The sequence below is a fragment of the Atta cephalotes genome (genome assembly GCF_000143395.1).
Source record: "Atta cephalotes unplaced genomic scaffold scaffold00041, whole genome shotgun sequence".
Classification (NCBI taxonomy): domain Eukaryota; kingdom Metazoa; phylum Arthropoda; class Insecta; order Hymenoptera; family Formicidae; genus Atta; species Atta cephalotes.
The window spans coordinates 100,178-126,576 of NW_012130105.1; the positions used below are offsets into that span (position 1 = coordinate 100,178).

Consider the following 26,399-nt stretch of genomic DNA (forward strand, 5'->3'; position numbering starts at 1 on the left):
GTTGGCAAAGGTACACCGTGTCCTGGATATTCTTGTTGACGTGTTGCGCGTATAGCCGAGAGAGTTTCTTCACTTTGAAAAGAGAATATATGAAACTGATCTAGTCAGTGTATTAATGTGGCGGCCTTATCTTTTGTACGTTGTAGCGCTAAAACTTGTAGTATTTAAAGTTGAAATAGCAAGCGTGAAATGAGCGAGATGAAATCGGGCGTCCTGCTTACACCCGATGGTCTTCTCCCTTTTTGTTTTTGAACGTCGGTATATTTATATACAATGGAAAAGAGAGTGAGACTGAGAACGTGCGAGACAGAGTGAATGATAGTGCCTACCGCACTGGTGTGCATGCGTACATGTATGTATGCGTATGTGTGGGTATCATAGAAAGAAAGTGTACACGTCCAAAAACGATATCTATGTAGGTAGCTACGACTTTCACATATATAACGTGAATCGTTTTGTCGCTCAGACAGCGAGTCGAACCAAATCTACAATCGTAGAGTGATAGACTAATGTGACGATACCTTTTTACTTGTCGAAGTTCGCTCACGGGTTTACTCCATAAGACTGTGCGTTTGTTATGTAATAGGTCATATTGTAAATAGAGATGCTCGAAATCGCGTCAACGATATTCGCAGTCTCTTCTTCCTCGTATACAATAGGATGCGCGCTATGTGTCTTTTCTTTGCGTTTCTTTTTTTTCTTTTTTTTCCTTTTAATTTTCGCTCGTCGAATCGGGGCCTTCTTTTTCTCCTCGATGCGTCAATCGGTACCTGAATAATCGAAGCGAGGAAAGGACTGCGAACGAGTTAGTTCTTAAGCATGCGGACATATCAGGAATATGGGCATATCCTGAGGTTCAACCTGATTGATAAAGGGCAATAAATGCGTGGTTTATGATGTGATGGAGTTTACGGGATACATGTTGCGAATGTGAATGCATGAATGAGAAGGGAAAGAAAGAGAGAGAATATGAAAGCGGAGTTAGTGGACCGAGAGGCGCATTTTTAAAAAAGAAAGATATGGGTTATTTATTTTAAGTAAAAACAGTTATATTAAAGATTATATATCTATATATAAATCTACGCAAACGTCGTCTCTTCCATATTTTTCAACTGTTATCTAGAATCTACGACTGCTGTTGTAGCCCTGTATCTTCCAGTTCTTTATATTATTACACTACGAAGAGGATCTGCGTGATATGTCGGGTTTCCTTGTAGCTCTCCGCGTTGGTCATCGAGATATATACAATGTAAAAATTATATATATATATATATATATATATATATAAATAGCGAGCACTATAAACACCCGATTCTCTCGTGATCAGTAATCACTACTTATAAATTGGGCATAAATAAGCGTGAAAAAGAAAAATTAATGGCAGCAATGACGGATGATAATAATAGTTATGATTAATAGTAAAAGGCGAAGCTATATATATGTGTGTTGTGTGTATATATATATATATACACATATATATACATACATATATATATATATATATATATATATATAGCTATGTAAAAATTACCTATATATATATATACAAAAGTAATAAAGTTAAGGGCTCCCAATTTTTATGAAAAAAAAGGAAAGTTATTAAAGATTTTTTTCTAAAGTCATTAAGTCTTAACAATGCTAATGACCAAAGGAAAAATTAGCGATTTTTTTCTACAATTTTAATACAATTATTTTTATGAGCTCATTAAGAAAAAGCACTTGTTTGTCAATAAGACAACATACACGACAATTATTACAAGACACGATATTTTATTTCATCAAAAATTATACTTATCTTTTTATTTTATATCTAATATCATCATTATATAATATAAGAAACAGATCGTTTAATTTTGAGACAAGCGATAAGAAGAGTTTGAACTGATTTTAAATCGCATTATTTCTCATCACAGATTGTTAGTTGTACCCTTCGCAACAAAATTTCATTTTAAAATTTATTTTGAAAAAGATTTATTATAAATCAAATTTTCCAACTTAAAAATAAAGTTGTCGATAAAAAATTATTCTTGTAGTACAAATTATAATTTTTTAATAATTTGAATCAAGCAATATTATTGGGAATTCACTATTTTATTCATTCCCGAAATAACAGATAGTTTTCCTTAGATTTTTAGAAATCCGAATCATGGAAACATTCTTATCTAATTAAAACAATCCTAAGTTATTTATCTTTCGTTCACTAACATGATGCCGGTAATCCCATAAGTTTCTGAATTTTTGATGTTTTTACAATATATAAACAAAGAGACCTTATAGAAATAAATTCCGAATTTTACCGAAGAAATATAAAGTTTGTTTTCCAATCTTAATAAATAATGTCAAATAAGGTGTTTTAGAAGATATGATCTTGCATTTTGCGAATATTTTAATTAAAAAAAAACTTTTGAGTCTCATTTTTAAATCATTTTTTAGTATACGTAATATTAACGCTCCCTTTCGAGCATCGGATAGGCTCTGCCCATATCCTCTTCTGGGATCAGCGGTATATATCTCGTTCTGGGATCATTTTTTCGCTCATAAGCGTATGGGAACATCATCGTAGGATGTATTATATTTCTGGCACTTTTTGTTGTCTTGTATCGCGGAATCTTCTGGATATGCGTGGCAACTGTCGTAGAACTCGAAACATCGTTAATGTCAGTCAACGAGGACAGGTCGCTGGTCGTCTCCTCGAAGTCAATTAGAGGTATGAATTTCCTCTCATACGTGTTTGCGATCGTGGTTTCCTTTTTCGCCTCATCGAAGATGTTAACTTCGGCAGATTTTTGCGAATTTTCAACGGTATCGATCTCCATCGTCGGGATCGTTGTCGTCACTGTTTCTTCACTCGACAATTCACTCGCAATTCGCGCGGTCGTTGAAATAATATCGCTCTTGATCATGATCGGAATCCAGTCATTGTCAGGTTTGACTTCAGTTTCCACATTTGCGTTGGCCTTTTGCAAAGTCCAGTTATGACTATGATCGAGTGACCAGTCCAGTGATCGCGAAACGTTTGAATCCCTTCGCGACAGAGAATTCTTCAAAGTCGATTCACTAATCGGTTCACCAATTGGCTGCCAATCACTATCCTTGCTTGCTGCTTTCGTCTCGAGACTGGTGGAATTGGTGCTTACTGACTTCTCCGGATACACAGCCTCGACTATCATCGGCGATTCCTCAATTCTCGATATAGTATGCTCGTTTTTGTTCTTCTCCGTTTGAGCACTCGAGGATTCCTCATAACGTTTATCGTCGAGGTTGAACTTCTCGGACTTGCGTTGACCGATTTCCACCCGCAGGATTTGATCCCTGTTCCATGATCGACTAGTCGTCCTACTGATCTCTGCAGTGTTATCGATGCTTCTTGGACGCACTATATCATTCAAAAGAGGGAAATACTTTGGCTCTTCGTGCCGTATACCAGTCACAAAGCTTGGTGTGTACTGCGAGATCAGGGGCAACAGAGTTTGTCGAGCGTAACGTTCCGCTTGCGCCAGGATACCAGCCAATCGCTCAGGTAGAAACTGCACGGTGAACGCTCTCGTGGAGGTCGACGACGTCTCCTGTATCTCGTCGTGTTGCTTCTCGTGTGATATCACCTCGTTCCGCGTGTTGTGCCTGGTAGCGCGTGGACGCAGAATCGGTTCCGTGATCTCGGGCAGCTTGAGCGATCGACCGGCGTCTTTCTTACTCGGACGCAATACCGGTTCTCTGATCTCCGACAAGTACTCCGTAGTAGTCGCAACAGTGGTCACGGTGGTCTCAACAACACGCTCCGACACTGTCGAGGCATGGTAGATCAGGTTCGTGGCACCGGAGAAGCTCCGTCCTTGCTCTGACTCTGCGTTCTCCAGCGAGTTTGAGTCGCCATCACCGGATATGTCCAGGATGATCCACGGATTCGCGACGTTGCGCCGCTTTTCTGCATCCTCGAAGGATGTCACCGTCTCGATCTCGGAGACGCGTCGATTCTGCTCCTTCGTGAACGGACCGAGATTTCGTCTTTGTGATGTTCTCTCTGTCGGCAGAATTTCCATGGAGTATCTTGGAGGATCCTTTGTGTCGTAGTTTTGCTCTTTCGTAAAAGGTCCTATGCCACCCTGTCTGTTCTCCACCTCTACGTGTTCGAGTATTGGTACCGAGGAAGATACAGTGGAGTTGTCAGTATCCAAAGGTATGTTGCATTCGCCGGGATAAAGGGGTAGGTAAACTGACCGAGCAGATTCTAGAATCAAGCCCTTCTTACAAACCGAGAGAATCTTGCCGAAACTATCGATTATTGCCACCTTGTCGATGGTCCACGACACCAATCCGGACGATATCCAGCCGCTATATGCCGTGTATTTGATCTGTTAATATAAAAATAATTACAACAATTAATTATTTTAAATTAAAATAATTATCTAATTCATTGTATGTAGCAATGTAGAATCAATAGCTGATTTTGATGTTTTTAATTCTTTATTCTGATTTATTAATGCCTGTTTCTACCAACTTATGTACATTTCTATCAACTTATTCTTCATTTTTTTTGAATTCAATTAGAGATAGAATTAGATAGAAATTAAGAACTAGTTGAAGAATTAGATTAAAATTAAACTACATTGGTAAAAACTGGCATAAGAACGTATGGATTATTTCGATAAGACGTCTGACATCTCAAATGTAAATTAACAATTAATTATACTTAATGTTAAAGTAGAATTTTATAGTATTTTTCTAAAAAATATGTTAATTAAAAGTCTGTGTTCATGTAATTACAGCAAAAAATAAAACACAAGTAAGTTTTAGTTGCAAAGATATAAATTACTACTTGTGTCGAAATTTATGGAAATATAATTAATATATCAATATAATCAATACACTTACTTCGATCGCTTCGAGATGAGTGACTGCAGGATGCGGTACGACGATTTTTTGAAGAATGGCTCCTACCAAAAGTTCTTCATCCTTGCGAGTCATCGCAAACGTATCATTGTAAGAACTTTTTCCCACAAGTGTAATCTGAAAAAAATCCATAAGACTGAGATATCTATCATGAAAAAGATTTTAGAACTTTCACTTTTATTTTCAATCTAACAATAAGACGAAGAAACTATCTGAAAAATTCGTGAAAGCTGTACAGCAAAAGTAAAGCAGAAATAATTTCTAATTTCTATATTTTTTTTTATTCTATATTTTATTTTTATTTACAATACATTTTTTATTTGAAAATAGAATAGAACAGAAATAATTTCTAATTTCTAATTGTAAGTATTGTATTAACAGTAAATTATATGAATGTATGACAAATTTGCATACAAAAAGAACAATTTTGCTGAAGTATCTTAAAAATTTCGTTTTTTCTGTGAAACAGAGAAGTGGAATCCTCATTGCTATTTGCTACTCGTTGAAAGATTTCGTCTCGGACGCTCACCTGAAGCTTGCCATAGGTTTTGGTGGATCTCTCACTGCGACTATTATAGACCTTGATCTGATATTGATGAGCGCAAAAAGGCTCCTCGTCTCTCGTTACTAAATAAAGCTGGCCTCTGGCAGGTGATTCGTTACTGTAATAACCCATGTCGCCGCAAGGTCGATCAGTACCATCCATGCCGCAGGGGAAACAATCACCCTTCAATAAGCCATCATATCCTTGTTCACAAGGAAACGCTGGAAATCGGCATTTCGGACTTACGGAGTCGGTGAAGAACTTGTACGCCCGACGATGATTGCACAACGATCTCCCCTCGACCGCACTCGCTGTAACGATTACATTGTTATATAATATAGAGATTCATTACTTTGTATTTTAACTTCCGAAGTTGGATCTATTTAATCTACTCAATATTTTTATGTTATACAATTGTATTGCAAATTTGAATTATTGTTATTAAAATAAACATATTTGTTTTGCTTTTTTTACGAGTGATATCATGTTAGCATAATTATAATTCGAATAATAAAAAATTAAGGGGCATAGAAAGGATGGCTTTGCTGAAGTAAAAAAATTTAGTTAGATATAGCTATGAAAATAATTTTGTTGGACCACATGAAAATAATTATGAAGAAAGCTCAAACTGCAAAAATATACAAGAATGATAAAATATTTGACAGCATTGCTTATCATGCTTAAAATTGCTAAATAATTATTTAGATGATCTAATAAAATTCTTTTCAGATCTGTATCTAGCTAAAATTTTATAGATAGTTTCAGCAAAACTGTCCTGTATGACAGATTCTGAGATGTCAACTTTGGATATTTTTTATAACGATATACATAAGGTGAACTTACACCAAATAATGTCAGAAACGGCACCAACAAAAATATTCGAGCATCCGCTTTGCATTTTTCCACCGTTCGGATAATAATCTACGTCACCCATAGGCTGCCATGAGCCGAGTCCACCCAAGATGAGCTGCTCACCGTTGCTGTGAATAACATCGACGAAATTTGCATCCGTTGCATCTAAACGAACTCTCGGATCATGCGACTCGAAAAGTGGCCCTGCGGGATCCAATCCTATTGACATACGAAAACAGAATGTGTATTCCATAATCCTCTAAGCTATGAGTTTTTCATTATAATTAAATGCTTAGAATAATGATCATAAAAATATAAAAAATAGAGAACTATTATTGATCTAGAAAGTTGTACTAAGTAACGGTCTTTAGCATCTCTGCAATCATTTTCGCGAAGATTGCTATCACATTTTAAGAGAAATTTCATTTCAGTTTCCAATAGAGGCAGTCAGCATTATGGATAAGCATTCGGATGCTAAATTATTAAAATAAAGTTAGTAAATACGCTTACCGTAAAAATATCAACCGGTTGCTCCTGTAGGTACGTGAATTATTATAGATAATATTTTTACTTTACGCGTCACGCGTAATTGGCTATTCATTTACATTTGCGATGGTGAATGTATGAAATCGGGATAAAAGTTGCAAAAAAGCTTTACATGGAATAAATAACCTTGAAAAAGCGTGAAACGGCAATGAAAGGGTGTATAAATTACTTCTCAAGTTTGGAAAATAAATTTCTCTTTATTAGAACTTTATGAAAATATTAAGGGAGGTCACGTTAAAAGATATAAATGAATAAAACACAATTCGAAATTAATGAAATACTCGTGACAGCGAATTAGGTGCAAATTACGGAAAGAATTGTTTCTTAATTTTACTTATGTAAAATAGCGTAAAACGAGTAATCAGCGGAAAGATATCATTTGCTCTGCATTAAGAAAAAAATTTAGTACTTTTAGTTGAAGCATTTTTTTTAATAGCCATTTTCTTATTTACACATATAAGAAAAAATTTGCTTCTATGAAATACATTTTTTTGCTTTATAAATAACAAAAAAATTTGTTTATATAAACTGAACAATTTATTTTACATAAGATAATTTTATTCGGTATATTTTATAACAATTATTGTTCGGTATATTTTAACTAAATTTTTGTAGTTACAGCAAAATTTTAATTTATAAAATAAAACATTTTTCCTAGTGTAATAATTTAAAATTTGAGAAATGCTCGTCCCATTTTGTCAAAATCCCGGAAAAAGAAATCCGGAGAAACCCAAGTATACATATGGTACCTATTTACAATTAGTGAAAAAAACTCACGATCGATAATTCACCGTGTTGATATTCGATTAAAAGGCATCAGCGCGTGTCGAGGTAAGAGGCATAAAATGCAGCAAGCATTTAAATGCATCGAAATGGTTGCCGAGAGCGGGACCTTGTTACAGTTACTCTCTAATAATCGATTATACGCAAGAGATTGTGCTCGATTGGCCAGATTGCGATCATCGAGATATTTTGCACACAAGAAATTTACACGGAGATTATTGTTGACAATTCAAGTCAATGCAAATACAAATGAATACAATGATCTGAGTTAATGTCGTAGGAAAAATGATGCTATTGCAAATGTAATACATAGAATAAATTGAAAATCACATCACGATATAAATGCGTAATATAAAAAATATATCGCTTTTAAAAAATATATTTATTAGATAAAAATAGTTCAATCCTATTCGGTTAATTCGCGAATCCAGGACCTTAATTTTTTTTAACTACTTTGTGAAAAATTATTTACGATCTTACATAATTTTAAGTTACATAATCTTATTATTCAAATTTTAATCTTTGAAATAAAAGAAAATACGTTCAATTATGTTAACATTAAACATAGATGTATTAATTTAAAGTACACTGAACCTATAAATATCAATTAAAATTTCGAAATTGATTAAGGTTAAAATATATTTGGCCTTGAATAACATGCAATGTTTTTTTTTTCTTGAAACTTGTCGAAAATATTTTGCCAATATGTAGTCATGTACGATAATGTAGTCAAGATAATATTTAATATCTAATTAATATATAATTTTTTAATATCTAATATATAGATGTATTATAACTTATATAATGCTTTAAAATCTTACGTCCATTTCTTTTTCTAAAGTTATCATTCAAAAACTGTGACAATCGATGTCGATCTCCCTTACCTGAAGACTCGATTTGCATACATTATGGTTTCACCATAAAGAGTTGTTATTTAAATATCTGTTGAATTACGTAAAACTCGATTTTACGTAAAATTTTATACGATAAGATCGCAGTGATCATGTGTGAAATGTTTGACTTACCGGTAATTCTAGAGACATTTCCGAGCTCAGCACCGGCAAATCCAGCTACGTGGGCTCCCAGACTAAATCCTATCAAATGTACTTTTTCCAGCGGCACGTTTAAACTACGAATTAATTTTGCCAATTGTCGGCCAACTAATCGTGTATTGGCCGCTGCCCTTACATAATTGGGTACAGCGCTACCAGGTCCCCAATCCACGCAAACTAGAAGTGTGTAATGCAGTTAAAATTATGCAGTTAGCATTCAACGAAAAGAACATTTATGCATACATGCTTGTAAGAACCGTAATTACTTGTTTAATTACTACATATTTATGAATAAAAAGTGAACATTCGTGAATTTATTAAATTATATAATTGCATCTCACAATCTATGCCTAAACAGCATAATTATAAACATATAAATATATTATTATTATACAAGCCTCACTATTGCATTATTAAAGGAAATTAATTTATTGACAAATAATTATAATATTTAATAGACTTTATAAAATAATATATTTTTGTTAGAAAAAATAGAGAAGCAACGTTTACCGTTAAACTTTCTGCAAATTCTTGTATTAAGAGATGTAGGCCAGGTTTTTGTTTCTTAAGATCAGTTGGACACGAGCCATTAAAATAGTTACGTAAATTTTGTTACATAAATACCTATATTGCAATCGTGGATGCTCATTAACGCGGATCGCATATCGTAAACCCATAAATGGTTGCAATCGCTTCCAAATCCATGCACGATCACTTTGGTTGGAAGATTAGGGTCTATGGCACGGCGGACGTTATCATTTATATTATCGGCGGGTACTTCCATAGGGATCGATCTTGCCTTTCTACTTCCATATACGATGAATCTGGCGAAAGAGAATGCCAATTACACAATTTTTTAAAATGAAAATATTTTATATCGCAATTATATGGTCTCACGCACACATTATCACGTAATACAATATCACATATTTTCCATAATAGAGTTTACACCACCCTAGTCGATTATCAAATAAAGGTAACATAACGTCTATGTTGTAATTTCACACTAAATAAAATGTAATCTGGGTCAAAAGTATTAAGCATTTTAGTATATATAACTATTATTTAATGTTTTAATTAAAAGTTGACTTACGACATTTGCTGTGAATTATCTTTGTTTTGAAAAAATAACTTTAAACTTATATAATGCTGATAACTAATAAGTGAGTAAATAAAAGAACTCTAGGTAAATAAAAAAGTACAATTATTAATACTTTCGGCCAAGGCTATATAACATGATGTTACATAATAGTTACATCATTGAGTGTGAAAATATAATATTAATGTTATGTCACTTTTAATTAGTGTCAATTAGGACGTTTTTTGTACATGCTATCAGATATCTTTCGTATTTTTTACCTAGTTCCGACGTCTTTTGGCGGTGACGGTAGCATCTCCAAATAACTGAAGGGTCCAGTATCCTCGAAGCATCCGATGTCCTCATAGCAAACCTTGGACACCTCTCTTTTTCCTCTATGATTAACTCTTTTGTGAAGCATCCATTGTCTCATTGACTCGACGACAGCGCGAAAAATTTCCGCGTCGTTCTTTTCGTCCAAACTTTCATCGAAAGACGAGAACACCTGTCCCGCAATGGGTTCTGCTGAAATATTGTTACATAATGAAAAAAGATACATATAACATTTATAGATACATAATGCATTTTGTTTTGCGTCATTTTATGTTAATAAATTTAGCTAACAGACAGAATTAATTAACTTTATGTAAAAAGTTATTTAATTAAAGAACCGTTTGTTATTAGAAATTGGAGAAATTAAGTGTTATCAATTATTTTATCAATCACGTTTCGAAAGAGTATGTTTAGTTTTGAAAGTGTATATCTAATTCTTGTAAATTCAAGTAAAGTTTATTCAATGGTTAAAGAGCATTTCGGTACGCTATTTGCGCTAATATTTGTAACGGCTTTCCCGGTTCATGGCTTGCGGCCGCTATCATTATTAGTATAACGCCTGAATAACAATTTCCTGGAACGCTACAGCAATATTTTACACTTGATAAAATGATAGGTATTCCCTCTTTTAAGCTTCATTGCTTATTATTATATCAATTTTGTTATTACCAGTCCCGTAATTCAATTATAATCTGTAGCAGATGCACACTCCTAACAGAGGAGTGCTCCTAAGATATTGATCAGATAAAAGGCATCGACAAATGTCTGTAGTTTGCGGTTCTTTGTTAGATTCAAGTTATTTTTTTTTTCTTAACAAAAGTAATTGATGAATTTTAACGAAATAAGCTTTAGGCCAAGAAGCTTATTTATTTGTCTTTTACAGAAGAGAAGATTGCAAAATAGCAATCAGATAAAGAGAAGATTACAAAAAAAACAATCAGGTAAAACAAGTAATAATCGTAAAAGTATTTTTAATAAAATAAAATAATACGTTCCACGTAATATTATGTAGCAATTGTTAAAGACAAATATAATAACATTTGATTTAAATCGTTATAAATCTATTGGGTCGTCCGGAAAGTTCGTGCCGATGTTGAAGGAAAATTGAAACGCAGAAAATTTTAATTTAATAAATGTATACTAAAATTTAAATTTTAGTCGGCACGAACTTTCCGGACAACCCAATACTTTGAATGTTATAACGGTATCAAAAGAACTATAACAGAATCTTTATTAGATCTCAAGTTATTTTTTTTTCTTCAACAAACAAGTTTCAGATAAAGAAGTTTATTTACTTCTTTTCTTCAGAATAGAAATTGCAAAGTTGATAAAAGTAATCGGATAAATCGTAAAGATATTTTAGTGTAATAAAGTAAGTAGTAAGTCTTATACAGTATTAGATAGTTTGACAAAAATTTAAAATAAAAATGTAATGAAATTTTATTTAAATTATTATAAATTTACTTTGAACATTGGTGTCAAGGATGTTTTTTGAATATTATTTTTATTTGAATATTATACGTTTATTTGAACAGCAGTGTTAAAAGTCATATTAGATTTTTTGTTAGATCCAAAGCTATTTTTAATTGAAGAGACGATTTAAGTGATAATTATTGAATTTTAATATTGGGTTTCAGTTGAAGAAGCTTATTTATTTTTCTTTTTCAAAAGAAAAGATTGCAAAATAATTGATAAAAACAACGGATATGATAAAAATAAATCATACGTCACACATAGTGTTAAATAATTACTAAAGGGAGGGGGGGGGCACAAGCATAATAATAATAATAATACCTTATTTAAGTCATTGTAAATATTTCAAGAATGTTACAGCAATGTTAAAAGCCCGTAACAAGTATGATGAATTTTATATGTTATTGAGAATTTATAATATATAACGTATAATTTACATAAAATGATCGATAAAGAATTGTAACTAGTAGAACACGCAATCGCGACCGTGCGTGTCAGTAAATGTGGCATTAAAGTCATTGTAAGCGTATTTAATTTAAATCGCGGTGATTTCCATGTTTTCCCTTTTACAAGCACAGCTTGATGCCACTGAAAATGTTAACAGAAGACGATTAATTATTCAACAGTGAACGACTGTAATTAAGGCTACTGTTCACTCACTACTATTTTTTCAGATTATGACGTCAGAAACAAGAAAGCACATCAAATTCTTACAAATTATATTTGAATAAATATATTTTTTAATATAAAACAATATTTATATAATCAATGGTATAAATTTATAAATTGAAAATTGTCTTCTTATTTCAGCGAGAAATTAAACATATTAATTTCTATATATTATTAATTTAATCGATCGATTTAATATTATTAATTTAATAGTTTGTTGTAGACATATTACAGTTTATTTCGTTTTTAGTATATGCATAATTTATTTCCAGATAAATGGTTATTTATTATTTAATTAACAAGAAAAGAATTTTTAATATATTTTTAATATATTTTAAACAAAGTTTCATCGATTATAAGTGCTGTTTTATTGAATTGTATTTTCATATTAGAATATGCAAAATTTTGCAAAATTTTTAGGGTATTTCTCACTTCTGACATCACAATTCGAAATAGTAAATGAATAAACAGAGTCTGACCTTGTAAGAGAGTTGGCGTTATTAAAGTCTTTATGAAAATTAAATTATGAACATTAAATTTATTAATGTTCAACATAATTCGCCAAGGATGTATTTGCTACTTATTATTCTTATTATGAATTTTAATTAAAATCGATTTAACGTGATACAATGAAGAGATGAAACGTTGAAAACTAAGAAGAAAAATTTATAATAGTTTTTCTATTGAATCCAGAATATGAGAATATTCTGGAGAAAAACCCCGTAATGTTCTAGAGAAAGTAAAATATATACAATTAGAAAACGCATATTGCAATAATTGTTCTGTGTTTTATCAAATGTTATTTGTGTAATGCACCGCTAAAGAAAGATGAAAAACAATACCGCAGCAAAATTCATTGAAAAATCTTAACTGTGAAAGATCTATAATGCTAGAAAAATATGCTAAAAAATATAGGGGTCAGGGATTTACGTTGAAAAATTAAGACATTTTATGTTTATTTATAAGTGAATTTTATTGTATTCTTCGAGATGATTAAGATAGCGCCATATCATATACACTTGCTTATACACTTTCTGCGCGCGAAGAGAATGTAGAAGAATACCTAAATTTTATGATTCCCATCCTTCTTTCGAAGAATACTATAATCATTCAAGATGACTCGGAGAATTCCCAACGCATCTATGACATTACATGCGGATACCTACGCAATTTTAGGATAATTTTACAGTTAGCGACGGTCAGCGATGAAAATTATTATTCGCATTGTCCTAAATCGTTCTTTATCCATCAGATTCTTACGATGTGAAACTGCAACGTTCATCCCATTTGATTGAAATGTCTTTTTAATAACGCCATAAGCAATTTACGATTTTTTCCAATATATTTCAAAATATAAAACAAACAGGAAGTGAACTGTCGCGTACAATAGATTGCTACGAAGTAACTGGAAAATAGTGACACTTTAACCCTCTTAGCGTACTGTCTCGAACGATGTATTTGCAATGACTACGCGTAAATTTTATGTCACGTCACGTACATACAAAGCGTCCCACTTCTGCCACATTATTTTTTAATGGCAAACCCTACTGGCCAACTTGGAATAGATTTTTTTTCGACAAAGCTGTCAAGGCATATATAATTTTCCATTAACGACTAAAGGTAAATGGGTTTCAGTGATAAACTAAGTCGTATTCTTTAGTAAAAGAAGAAGACATTTATAAAATTTAATAGTCAATTATTCCGAATTTAGATATTCCGGAGAATGCTTTCCAGACGAACCGCAGACTCGGTCATTCTCTCTATAGTCGCTCTTTACCGTCTTGGACAGGTTAATGCTCGTCGCTTTGCAAGTCAAGTAGTTAGCGATTGAGTCGGCGAACATATCCTGACCTTACAACCCAGTTTTGACCAGTGCTACCTCAGAATAGAAGGCAAAAGAAGCGGTCCAAAGTGTCGTCTCCATATCGGAGTGAATGGGAACTAGGCGTCTGGTACGAGCGACTTAATGAAGCTATGGGAATGAGTTGGCAGATTAATTTACATTCTCATGACTCGTGAAAATAAAGCGATCTGCTGACTGATACTCGTTTTGCGAAAAACGAGACGGAGAGGCATGAGAATCCATGCCAGTGGACTGATTGCAACGGAGAAACTGACAAAAGGAAAATCGGAAAGGCCTCTGGGAGATCTCGGAGAAGTACTAGTCGTTGTACGATGGTCACTTAGGCGAGCGTGCCGCTCGACTTTTTGCTCACTAAAGTTGCTCCACAAAATGAACGAGTGAGGGAGAGCGGTGAAAAAGGGAAATCACGGATACCGAAGGCGGAGAGAAGAACTAGAGATTGTCTGCAACAATATTTCAATGATTTATGTGACATTCATTATCGTTTTCTGATAAAATACTAATATTTCTTCGCGAAAAACAACTTGAGGAATGTCCTGAAGTGGTTAAAAACAGTTCTATAATAGAAACAAGAAAATTTTTACTCTTCTTTAGCAAAATGTATGATTTTAATATTATTTAATATTATTTAATATTATTTATAATAATTTGTGAGAACATTGCTTCTAACTTTTCTAACCACACGGTCACGTTTTATCTAATTCATTTTCGCAATTAACGTCCTAAATAATCGTAATTATTTTACTTGAAATAAGAAATGAGTAAAGTGGATTCGGTTACAAGAATCCAAATCCAAGTTAAAAAGTCCTCATCGAAAAAAATAGAATTTTTTAAATGTCACTCTACTCTTTCAATCGCATCAAAGTTTAATAAATCGACGATTTTTGTTTCAATGTTGATTAATTTTAATCTTGATTCAATTCTTTTTCACGGAAAAAAGATTTGTTAAAATAATTGATTTATTGATTCAGCAAATCTATAGTCTGTTTTCTTAAAGTAGCAATGTTGTATAGCTTCATAAAATTAGCGATAGGTAATTATATTTATTGTAATAACAACTTTAATACAGCAAAGATAACTTATTTTTATGAAAATCAATCAAATATATAGATCAAAATTTTTAACAAAACGTACTAGCTAAGATGGCGAATATTTTTACTGTAATAAAAAAAACTTATTACATTAATAATTTTCATTATCTTCATTGAAAGAAAAGATTGACTGCTGCAGCAATCAAAAATTGGCTGCTGCAGCTACAATAATTAAAAATGCTATGTCATATTTTACCATCTAATTTGCTTAGCAGTCAATCTTTTCTTTCAGTTGTTATATTATAATTTTTATTTTAGCAAGGAATTAACTAAATTAGCACATTGATAATTGCTTACAAACTAATTTCTTTATATAATGAACCAGTAAATCTTTTCAGTTACAGATGTTAAACTCGCTCAGCAAGCTTTACTATTTAATCTATTTTTTATGTATTCTTCTTATTTTTTCTTTTTATAATTCTTTAAACTAAGAAAAGAGTAAGTTAAATCTACACCGAGATTACATACGGTAGAAACAGGCATTAGTAAAAAAATATCATTGAATTTATCTGATAAATATCACACACAGTAATATTGTGCACGATATGTCTCACAGTAATTAATTCACGGTAATTACACGGTAATGGCACGAGCTGTGAGGAATCGTTCAATAATATGTGTCTTCTCGAATTTCTCTTTCGTCATTAATAATAAATTATTTTTTGTCGATTTATATTGACCCGAGTGTGGAAAAGTATGATGTCAACATATCATTAACACTAACATTAATCGTTTGGTATCATATAATTATATATTTTCCGAGGATTCTTCGCCGGTGAAACACTAATTAAAGCTATTTCACTCACGTTAACCTAATCCGAGTACATACATTGCTTATTACTGTTGTCGAACAATGGCATTGTTGCTCTGCTACGGTTTCGACTACGAAGTTTCGACACTCGAGTGCCGCGTGTGAAATCTGTTATCAGAGATACATGTTCATAGAAAGGTATCGTGTGTACAAGGCGCCCCACATTCACCGCCTTTCCTTTTAATGGGACTGACCCGAGACTAAACTAATTACAAGAAGAGATCTTATGTACGAAGATGTTAGGAATCTACTTTTTTTCGAGTTACAGTTATAAAAATACAGCGAAATCTTATCTCAGGGGAACTTATATATTATAACGGAAGCTTACAATTCACAGTAACATCTGAAGAATAATCATTTCCTCGTAACAGATCGACAACTCGTGACATGACGGTCACTCATACATTCCTAATTGGGAGAAGCGGATTAAGTGAACGATGACCGATTACGATCACAAACGAGGAGGAGCAGGGTTAACGGTACGTCACGGCGAGGTCTGATCACGACTCTTTGCAACGGGATCTGCTGAGTGTTCGTTTCGTACTTTTACAGACATAATTTTTGCGAGCAAACAATCGAGAACAACAATAACAATAAAGAAAATTCACCATCTAAAACTGATAAACATTCAATGAATAAACGCTGAACGAACATCAATTGCGAATATTGGGATATTCATGTTTATATTTGTAAGCCGTTTGTTCCCTTGACTGTACCAAACATTAGCATACAATCAGATTTAGTGTTCGCCGGATATATAGCAAACGAACTTGTGGTACATTTGCACTTCAAATTCAAGTGTGTAATATAATAATAAGTGCTTTCATATAATTTCTTTTCTTAATTAAAAAAGAGTGAATATATATTTCAAATCTTCTTTCTTAATCTTTTAGATCTTAGACTTAATAATGATATATGATGGCCCAAAATTTTGCATTCTGTATTTGTATATATATATATATATATGTGTGTGTGTGTGTGTGTGTGTGTGTGTATTGTATATAACAAAATGATTCTTTAAACTATTAGAACGGAATTTAAGTGTATAAAAAGGATACATACAAAAATCGCGGCGAGATGGGCAAGTATTTTTAATGTGCATGCGTGATTTAGTTTTCTGCGTAAAAATAACTCTATACTTTACGATGTAAAGTACTTCGTGTACGACGTTCGTGTACTTTAAATGTGTACACGAAAAGAATAGTTTTGCTGAAATATTAAAAAATTTAGCTAAATGCAAATTTGAAAATAATTTCATTGGATTATCAAATTAATTAATGTAAAACACCCAAACTACTATAATATCAAAACTTTGCAATATTGCTCATCATGCTAGAGTTAATTATTTTGATGATTTAACAAAATTATTTTCAGACTTGTATCTATCTAAATTTTGAGATGCTTCGGTAAAATTATTTTTTCCGTAAATCTATTATTGTTTGCAACATAATGTGTTTTTACATGGAAAATTAAATCACAAAAATATATAAAGTCACTTATTATACTTGAATTTGCAGTCTACGTAATGAATAATAACAACGAATTTTCGCGTTCGTAAGTACATATATTATACTCGATTTAAGACTTACAATCGCAGTAGACAGCAGGCCCTCATAGCAATCCTCTCACGTGAATCAGAAGTAGCATATGAGCGCGTGTCATTAAGAGCATGGGCACGCGATCCATTGATCGTTTCGTCACATCGTTGATCGACGTCCTTGGAAAGCGAAACGAGTCACATAGTTTGCCTCTCGAAATACCTTGCATTTTCAGACCGTTGAATTTCGTTATGACACAATTCTACGAAGAATCCCCAGAGCGTAATATTCATCGATTCATAACGGTGATATATCAAGCAGTCAAATGAAAGAACCAGCCCATTAATATAGAAAATTGAGTGCCAATGAAATAAATTAGTTTTCACATACACTGTAGTTTATAAAGTGATGAACTAAAGATGTCACAGATTAATATTCATAGTCTTATATTTAAGATTATCTTATTACAGTCTTAAAATATCGTAAGATGTATTAATATCTTAAGATGTTATTTAAGATAGGCTTGAAATAAAAACGGATTATAAATACCGTCCATATATATAAAGCTCAATAATGAATAGTTTTTGAGCTATAATGATGTCTCAGCAAAATTATGTTATTTATCGTCATTTTGACATCAAAATAACATTAAAGATGTCATTTTGTCTTTAAAATCTTAAAATAACGATAAATAACACTTGTTTGTTGGAATATCAAGGATGTTCTGTTCAAGTTTCGTATCTTTGATACATTAGACTATAGATAACAAATGATCCATTATTGAGCCCTGTGTTTGTGACATCTTTTGCTCATTAACTATATTACATGTGAAAACTAACTCATTTCACCGAGACTCAATTTTCCATATAATTGTACGGAGTCTTAATTAATTCCGACTAAATCATGTACTACGATCTACGTTGCGCTTTCGTCGTACATTTTTTCTTCTATTATTATTTAGTTCAGTATTTATCCACGTTCGTTAATCATGCGAAAGACATGTGTCTCGACACTTCCGTCGAGAAAAGATTGACTCGGAATTAGATGAAGAATACATCATTAAGAAATAATGCGGGCGGATGAAATGGGACACCCTACATAAATAAATATATAATAACTATGTACTATGTCACAAAATCGAGAAAATTAAGAGAATTAATGAGAAATTGTCATTTGGCGGTCAATTGTCAATTGGCGGAATAATGATGCGATTCAAGAGCACTAAGCACTTTGCGAATAATTATCACGAAGATAATTATCGAGGTGGTTTTGCTTTTTGATTTAGGCCACATGATTTCGCGCGATCTCGTTCTCAGAAATTAGTGGTATAATTTCCGAGTCGGTCATCATCGAAGACACCGATTTTCTGTGATCTCCAAAGACAATGATAGTCGGCCTATTTGCGGCTCACGGAGTATCCCACGGTGAGAGAACGGGAGGATCGACGGTAAGAGAAGGGTCGAGACTGGTAGCGATTTTAAAATTGGCTGATGACACAGTTTCCAGTGACTTGAGGTGAGTGAACTCAGAGGTGATCAGGCTGACACCTTCGCGCTGCACCGATACTACGTGCACCTGACGAGCGACGAAATCCCGTCGTGCGAAGCTCTCTCTTTCTTCCTCGCAAGAATGTTTGTCGAAATAGATTATTTCGATTATTCTGAACCACCTTTTGCCATTCAGATTTATTGAGCAATTTCAAGAAACATGTTCTACAAACAGCAGTGTTCGTTTTTTAGAACACACCTTACAAACTGACATACAGACCTTGTTGTTTTCATTTACATTCGATTTCTCTTTGGCGACACCTAATATATTCTGATTGTTAATTATTTATTCTAAGATGATAATGAGAAATTTAACAAGTCTTGAGAACTTAGTCATCACACGAGTTGCTAAAAGAAGTCATTGTTTTAAATAAAATAAAAAAATTCTCAATAAGCAAAGTATCTGAATGTTAATTATCAACAAGTTTAATGTTGAAATACTTAACAAATTTTGGGAATTTAGACAGTATGATATACTGGTCGGAAGAAATCATAATTCTAAAGTAAATAAAATAAAAAAAGAATTTCTAAATGAGCGAAGTATCTGAGTGTTAATTATTAGGAAATCTAGTGAGAGGTTTGAGAACTTTGCTTTTAGGAACTTAAGCGTCATGACTTGCTAAGAAGTTAGTGGTTCTAAAGTAAATAAAATAAACAAATGTTTGAGTGAGCAAAATGGTCAAGTGTTAATTATTAGCAAATCTAACGTGAGAGATTTAAAAGGTTTTAGAAACTTAGGCGTCACAAACCGCTGAAAAAAGTCATGATTCTAAAGTAAAAAAATAAAAATAAAAATTTCGAGTAAACAAAATGTTCTAAAGTAAATAAAATAAAAAATTTCCAAGTGAGTGAAATATGCAAGAGCAAGAAGTACGAGGAAAAAACGTTTTAAATCATTACGGATCATACGTTATACTCTGTTGCATTGAAGTACCGTTATCAGTGTTGCGCTTTACGGGCACAATGCCGATCGCACATGTGCATGCAAATGTCCAGCGAATTACGCGTTCGCTCATTAGACCGTTTTTTAATGCTCGCACGCTAGCAAATAGCGGATCACGTACATCACCTGTTATCGAGCAAAGTCTAACTTCTTCAAGTATAAGTATCTTGATTATTACACTTGTGTCAGTATAATAAAAGAGAGGCTCGATAAAAAATTGATCTTGACATATTTGCTCTTTTACAATGAAAAAACAAACACAAGAAATTAAAGTAAATCCAACTGAAGCTAATTTACAAACAACTATACATTAAAATTACAATAATCTTAACGACATTAAGTTCCAATATACATGCGCTTGAAATTAAAATAATTTCTTAATCTGTAATAGCAACACATATTTTCGTTAAAGGAATATACAAAAATCTACTAAAATTCGTAAACTATTAAAATTTTTGTTATGTATTAATTTTATTTTTTTTAATTTTTTTAAGTTCAAAACTAGGAAAAATAAAATTGTGAAACATAAAATTATTCCAAATTATTACTATATAAAAAATTAGGAAAAGTCTCAAAGCCATTAGGATTCATTATATGTTTCAATTACGAATTAAAAACAAAAATGTTATTGCACAGTGGCTATATATAAATTTTAAACTTGATTAAATTTTACATTTCTGATTATTTTACATAATGAATTTAATGTAATTCTCGCGTTAAACAATGAATAGTTATAAGAATATTACAACTACTTACATTTTTAATAGTTTATAATGGAACTATTCGTTTAGTTGTTGATTTGGCCTCTCATTGTTATTTTACATTTTAATTTTAATTAATATGTAAGACTACGTAAAAATTTTTTTATCATTTATGTGTTTTTTATTTATAACTGATGAAGAGTCTGTGAGCCAAAACGTATTTTATGTTTTTTCTTTATCATTTATTATTTTACATGTTTTTTCTTTAAATTGTTAAATACTTTAATTTAAACATTTTATTTGCTCATATCTAGGTTGTTTAAATTAAGTTATTATTACTATTATCTCTAATTCGTAAGTTACTTACTTACGAATTAGAGATTTGCTTTCCTTATTTTGTTTATATAAATTTTAATTAGTTATTTTAATTACATTATTAAAATTTTATTTAAAAATTTGAAAATAGAATCATTCCAAATTGCATTATGTAAGAAATTATATTCGGGAAATATATTCTAAATAAGAAAGCATGATAGTTTTATCTAAGCATGAATCGTCACGTAGTCAGACAACAAACGGACAGTTTGATACTTAAAGAGGAATTTACGGAAAGCGTGGGCGTGTCGTGATAACCATCGATGAAAGTCACCGATTCCTCGCAGCTGCACCTCTCGAGTTTCACCGAGATGGGCTGAGGATACGATAAATCTCGTTTCAAGGTCTCCTTTGTGGTCGATGCCACTGCGTAATCGTCGATCACAACTTGCGTGCACTGTGTGCGCGAGACTTGGAGAAAATTACAAGAAACTGGGGCGTTGCGGAAGTGGATGTTTAGCAGTTAAATAATAACGCGGAGTCTTGTTTGCGCTCATGAAACTTTGCGCACGATCGCTTCCTGCGCGCTCCGATAAATGTCCGAGCTACCGAAGCATTTATAATTCTTGAAATGATTCGGACAATAGCGAGATTCTCGAAATAGTTTTTATATATTTGCATGATAATTATACTCAGCTGAGAAATCTCACACGAAACCCGTCTTGAAACTTAAGAATAGCTTTCTCAAACGTTACACGACTAGGAATTATGGCGTATTCTTCCTTATTATATATTTCTACATAATAAGGTTTCATCGTCAATATTTCATCAATATTTTTTATTTTGAATATTACATTTTAAATATTTATTAACAAAGCAACGATGCACACGAAAAAAATGTATTAACTACACTGAAAAAAAAGATTGGCTGCTGCAGCAAATTAGGTGGTAAAATATGACATAGTATTTTTATTTGACTGCAGCAGCCAATTTTTGGTTGCGTTGGCCTATCTGCAATGCCAGTATAAGATTTTGATAGGTTAATGCAATCAAAAATTGACTGCTGCAATCAATTAAAAATGCTATACCATAAAAAATACTTTATCTAATTTGCAGCAGTCAATCTTTTTTTTTTATTGTATACGAATAGTTTTGCTGAAATATCTAAAAATTTAAGTACAAATCTGAAAATAATTTTGTTGGATTATCAAAATAATTATGTAAAAAAAATATAAATTGATTACTAAAATATCAGAATGTTTTTTAGCATTGTTCATTATATTTAAGATTTAGATTATTAAGATTTATGTCATTACTTTGATGGTCCAATAGAATTTTTATCTGTGTCTAACTAAATTTTTAGACTTTACTTCAATAAATTCATTCTTTCTGTAGCTAAGAATAATTAACTTTTTTTTATTTTAAGTGAATAATTAAACCGAAAATAGACGATGACGTAAGTTTGCGTTAATAACTTTAAATACCTTTTACTTACAACACATTATTTTTTCCCATCGCAAAGATATATGCGCAAAATTATGACCAGTCATTTGACCATCGGCCGTGGAAAATGAGACGGTTCCTTCCGGCAGATAAATTAAACTGACATCTCTCAGAAGAGACGAAGTTCTTGTGAAACTATTTAAACCACAAATTGCTAGTCTTACTAATGTTACTAAAATGCTCGTTGCGTAATTTGATTTATTTAGTAATTTTACCTTTTTTTAACTTTCAACGTGGCATGACGCTCAAATAAAATTTTGCTACCTCACCCGCTATTTAATAATTCTGTCTTTTTAACTTTCAACGCAGCGTGATTCGTAATATCTTTGGTTATATTTTTCATTTTGATCCAAGCTCGGAAGATCTTATTTAATTATCTATCGCAAAGTATTTAGCGCTCGAACGAGATGTAAGTTGAACGAGTATGATTGCTGAGTGATCAGAGTGACGATTAACAAACTGCGGATGTTCAAATAGATACATGTTTCGTCGAAGAAGAAAATTAATAAATAGAACTAACGAGAAGTAAATCATATTTTAGTATACGTCGATGGTAGATTATATTTTCAATGTCTAATAATTATTCAGGAAGCTCCTTAGAGAGCTTGGCTGCTGGCTGATAGAGAGGATTCATGACGAGAAAAGAAAAAGGAAATGAATGCCGTTTTGCCAGAGAAAGTATCTAACATCGGTTCTAGAATTTCTCGACTTCTCCCTATGTATGTATGTACAAACATATACGCATATATGTGAGCAATTACAGCCGGTTATTTAGAAAATTTATCGCAAATGTACGTAATATCATTCTACTCTAACTTAATTAATTTGAAATTATAAATTTAATATTTGCACAGAAAGAATAAATTTTGCTGAAGTATCTAAAAATTTAACTAAATATAGATTTGAAAATAATTTTACTGGATCATCAAAATAATAATTACGTACCTACACTTTAAAAAAACGATGTTTGTGTTCATTGTGTTGATGTTAATACGATATGGATTTAAAAACTATGGATTTTAAATCCACACTATGATGATGTTGATATAGATAAAAAGGCTTGAAATACACATTATGTTGATATTAATATTAATACCAACACAATGAGAATAATAATACAGATATCATATGGGTATTAAATCCATATCAGAGATGTTAAACATACCATATTTTTTTGAGAACAGGAATTTTAAATGATAACCAATGCCACAAAAAGTTTCAGCAAAAATTTTAGCGTTTTACATAATTATTTTGATGATCCAAAAAACAAAATTAATTTCGAATTTCTATTTAGTTAAATTTTTAGATATTTCAGTAAAATTATTCTTTCCGTATGAACAGGTAGTAAACGCACATGATGTATTAGCACGATAATTTTACGCGCTGTTATATAGATTCGATTAGAGATGATAAATGTACAGTACATCCACATGTTGAAAGTAATAAAAACTTTATATCCTTGTCCAGAATTAATGTACAAAAAAACGAAAGTATCGATAAATCGAGCATTTTACATTGGCAGCGAAAAATTAAAATAAATACTTTGCTGTGTATTTATGACGATCAAGCTCCATGACATGAATAGAAAGTATGAACGATAATTCTCATCCGTTCGCCACGCCAGATAGTTTCAGTTAATTTTATGGTATTCCACAAAAGGGGTTTCTCCGTTGGAGAGATTAAAGATGACACTGAGAGAGCTTACGACATTCAAAACCAGAATATTTTATCAGGAAGTCACGTTTCCAGGTCAATCATACCTCCTTCTATTGGATAATCTTGCTTGACGTAAATTGTAAATTCAATGTCATCTTGAGAGGGAACAAAGAAATTATGAGATACCGTTTCGCGACCGGCTACTGTCATCGTCGAATCGTTCTGTCATGGTATAACAACGCGCCGCGACTGGAAATAATTGCTCAATCTTTTTCCCCTCTTCGAGTATTCATTCTCTCTCCTGCCCTGTCAGATTTCAGTGTCGTCGAAGCAACGGACTGAAAACGTCACCTCGCTTCCTCGTAACCCGGAATCTGATCTCTCCTTTGGGCATAATTACGAAACAACAATATAATCGGCATAATGGGACTAACGGCGGCAGAAGGCTGATTTTGCACGATGGTAAAATTGGTATTACGCAGTGATTTGATAATCAGACGTTCTCAGGTTTCCAGGTTTGTTTAGACGTAATCCGCGCTTTCTTCGTGGACCGTTTTGTGATTGTCGGTTGTCACATACAATATGAAAATCAACACTCTTTTCGTTTCGCCGACTGGTAATGCCATCTCGTCACTCCGCAATTTTTTTTTCGTACAAGCATATGTCTAAAGGCGCTTTTTATGAACTCTTGAAACATCTTGAAACTCTTGGATAATACTTTGTTAAAACTTAGTGCGATTAATATATGCAGACAACGTAGAGAGAAAGAAAAAATGTCTTATTTTTTTCTGTAACATTTCGTTAGTAAACATGAAAATTCACTTTTTTATTATCTCACTATCCATGAAATAAAATTCATTGTGAAAAATAAAATAATTAAACAATAATATATGTTAATCTACCATTATATGAATTAATCAAAGTAAGGAAATAAGTAAGGAAAAAAAATCAATACGATTAAGATTAAATTTTGATGCCTAATGTTTTTATCGCTTCCTTACTTTAAAAGTGACACAACTATAAAAACGAGAATTCTTATTTTTTAAGTTATTATTTTACATGAATAAGTTAAGTAAACATTACTATTATTCTATCAATAAATGAACTAACTCAACTAAATAAGAAATCGTCAAAATCAGTACAATTCAAAAAAGAAGTTAAAAAAAATTGTCACAGTTCAAAAGGAAGGATTTTTTTAAGAGTTGTGAAGTGAAAATGATAAAAATGACATAATCGTATTAAGAATATATCTTTTGCTGATATTATGATTTGATTAGACAATAATCTTCTGTTAAAAATATTGTTTTTCTCCTTGCTAGGTAAATTTAATTTTTTTAGTAAAGTAAGGGGACAATATGCAAATTCTAAATAATACATTTTTCAGTTATATAAAGTGCATTTACTGTTGGAGTTGAAACGCAGTCATAAATTAAAACTGAAATAATAATATCAATTACACTAATTGTCGATTTGATAATAATGCTACTAGGTTTTTAAAACATTGTAAAGAAATTTAAAACAAGAATAAAATAAAAAATAAAATAATTAAATTAAATTAAATTTTCCATATGAATCTTTACTCTTACGTAACAACTTGCGCAAACTTACCGTTGCACAAAATTTTTCTAGCATGCACGTCGTGCTACTTTGAAATGCATTACATACGTCGCGTCAACAAGTTTGCGCAATAGTCTTTATTGTGTATGGGCCACTTTGACTCCTTTCACTCTTAAACCATGGGGGCACCGAAGGGTTAATGACATCAATGATGACTCTCAAAGATTAAAACTTATATCTTTAAACACGATGGAACCGGCTTAACTGCCGTTGAAAATCCGACGTTCACCGGCAGATCTTTTTCCACTTCAACCGTTCCACAAGATCTCGTGGGTGGATTTAAAGTGGAACGATGACCTAAATTTGATAGAGATTGGTTAAAATATCATCAAAAGGGAACGAAAAGAAGGTACGATAGTCATTAATCTTGATATTGCGCGTATAACAAATACGTTTGAGATGTATTATTATTTTACATAATATTTTCTTATTCTCGTTTTATAAAATATTTTATTATTTGACGGAGAATTTAAATTCGCCAAATCTTTTTATTGCAAAATCGCAAATTCTGCTAGTAAAGACAGTCTGTTAGTTTGACAGCCAATTCTTTGTTCTGTCACTCGAAAGTCACTTCGATTTATTTATTAAGATCA

General features: G+C 32.1%; 1 protein-coding gene across 1 annotated transcript in view; it reads right to left on the minus strand.

Moving 5' to 3' along the window:
- Nucleotides 1–1,750: 1,750 nt before the first annotated feature.
- LOC105622157 overlaps nucleotides 1,751–26,399 on the minus strand; it is a 29,779-nt gene continuing 5,130 nt past the window's right edge. Inside the window, exons 2-8 of the mRNA XM_012203587.1 lie at nucleotides 10,027–10,270; nucleotides 9,292–9,491; nucleotides 8,641–8,844; nucleotides 6,278–6,505; nucleotides 5,420–5,745; nucleotides 4,873–5,007; nucleotides 1,751–4,352 (exon numbers count right to left, since the gene is read on the minus strand). Of these exons, the coding sequence (XP_012058977.1) occupies nucleotides 2,445–4,352; nucleotides 4,873–5,007; nucleotides 5,420–5,745; nucleotides 6,278–6,505; nucleotides 8,641–8,844; nucleotides 9,292–9,491; nucleotides 10,027–10,270 (3,245 nt within the window). The 3' untranslated portion in view covers nucleotides 1,751–2,444. The remainder of the gene's footprint in view (nucleotides 4,353–4,872; nucleotides 5,008–5,419; nucleotides 5,746–6,277; nucleotides 6,506–8,640; nucleotides 8,845–9,291; nucleotides 9,492–10,026; nucleotides 10,271–26,399) is intronic.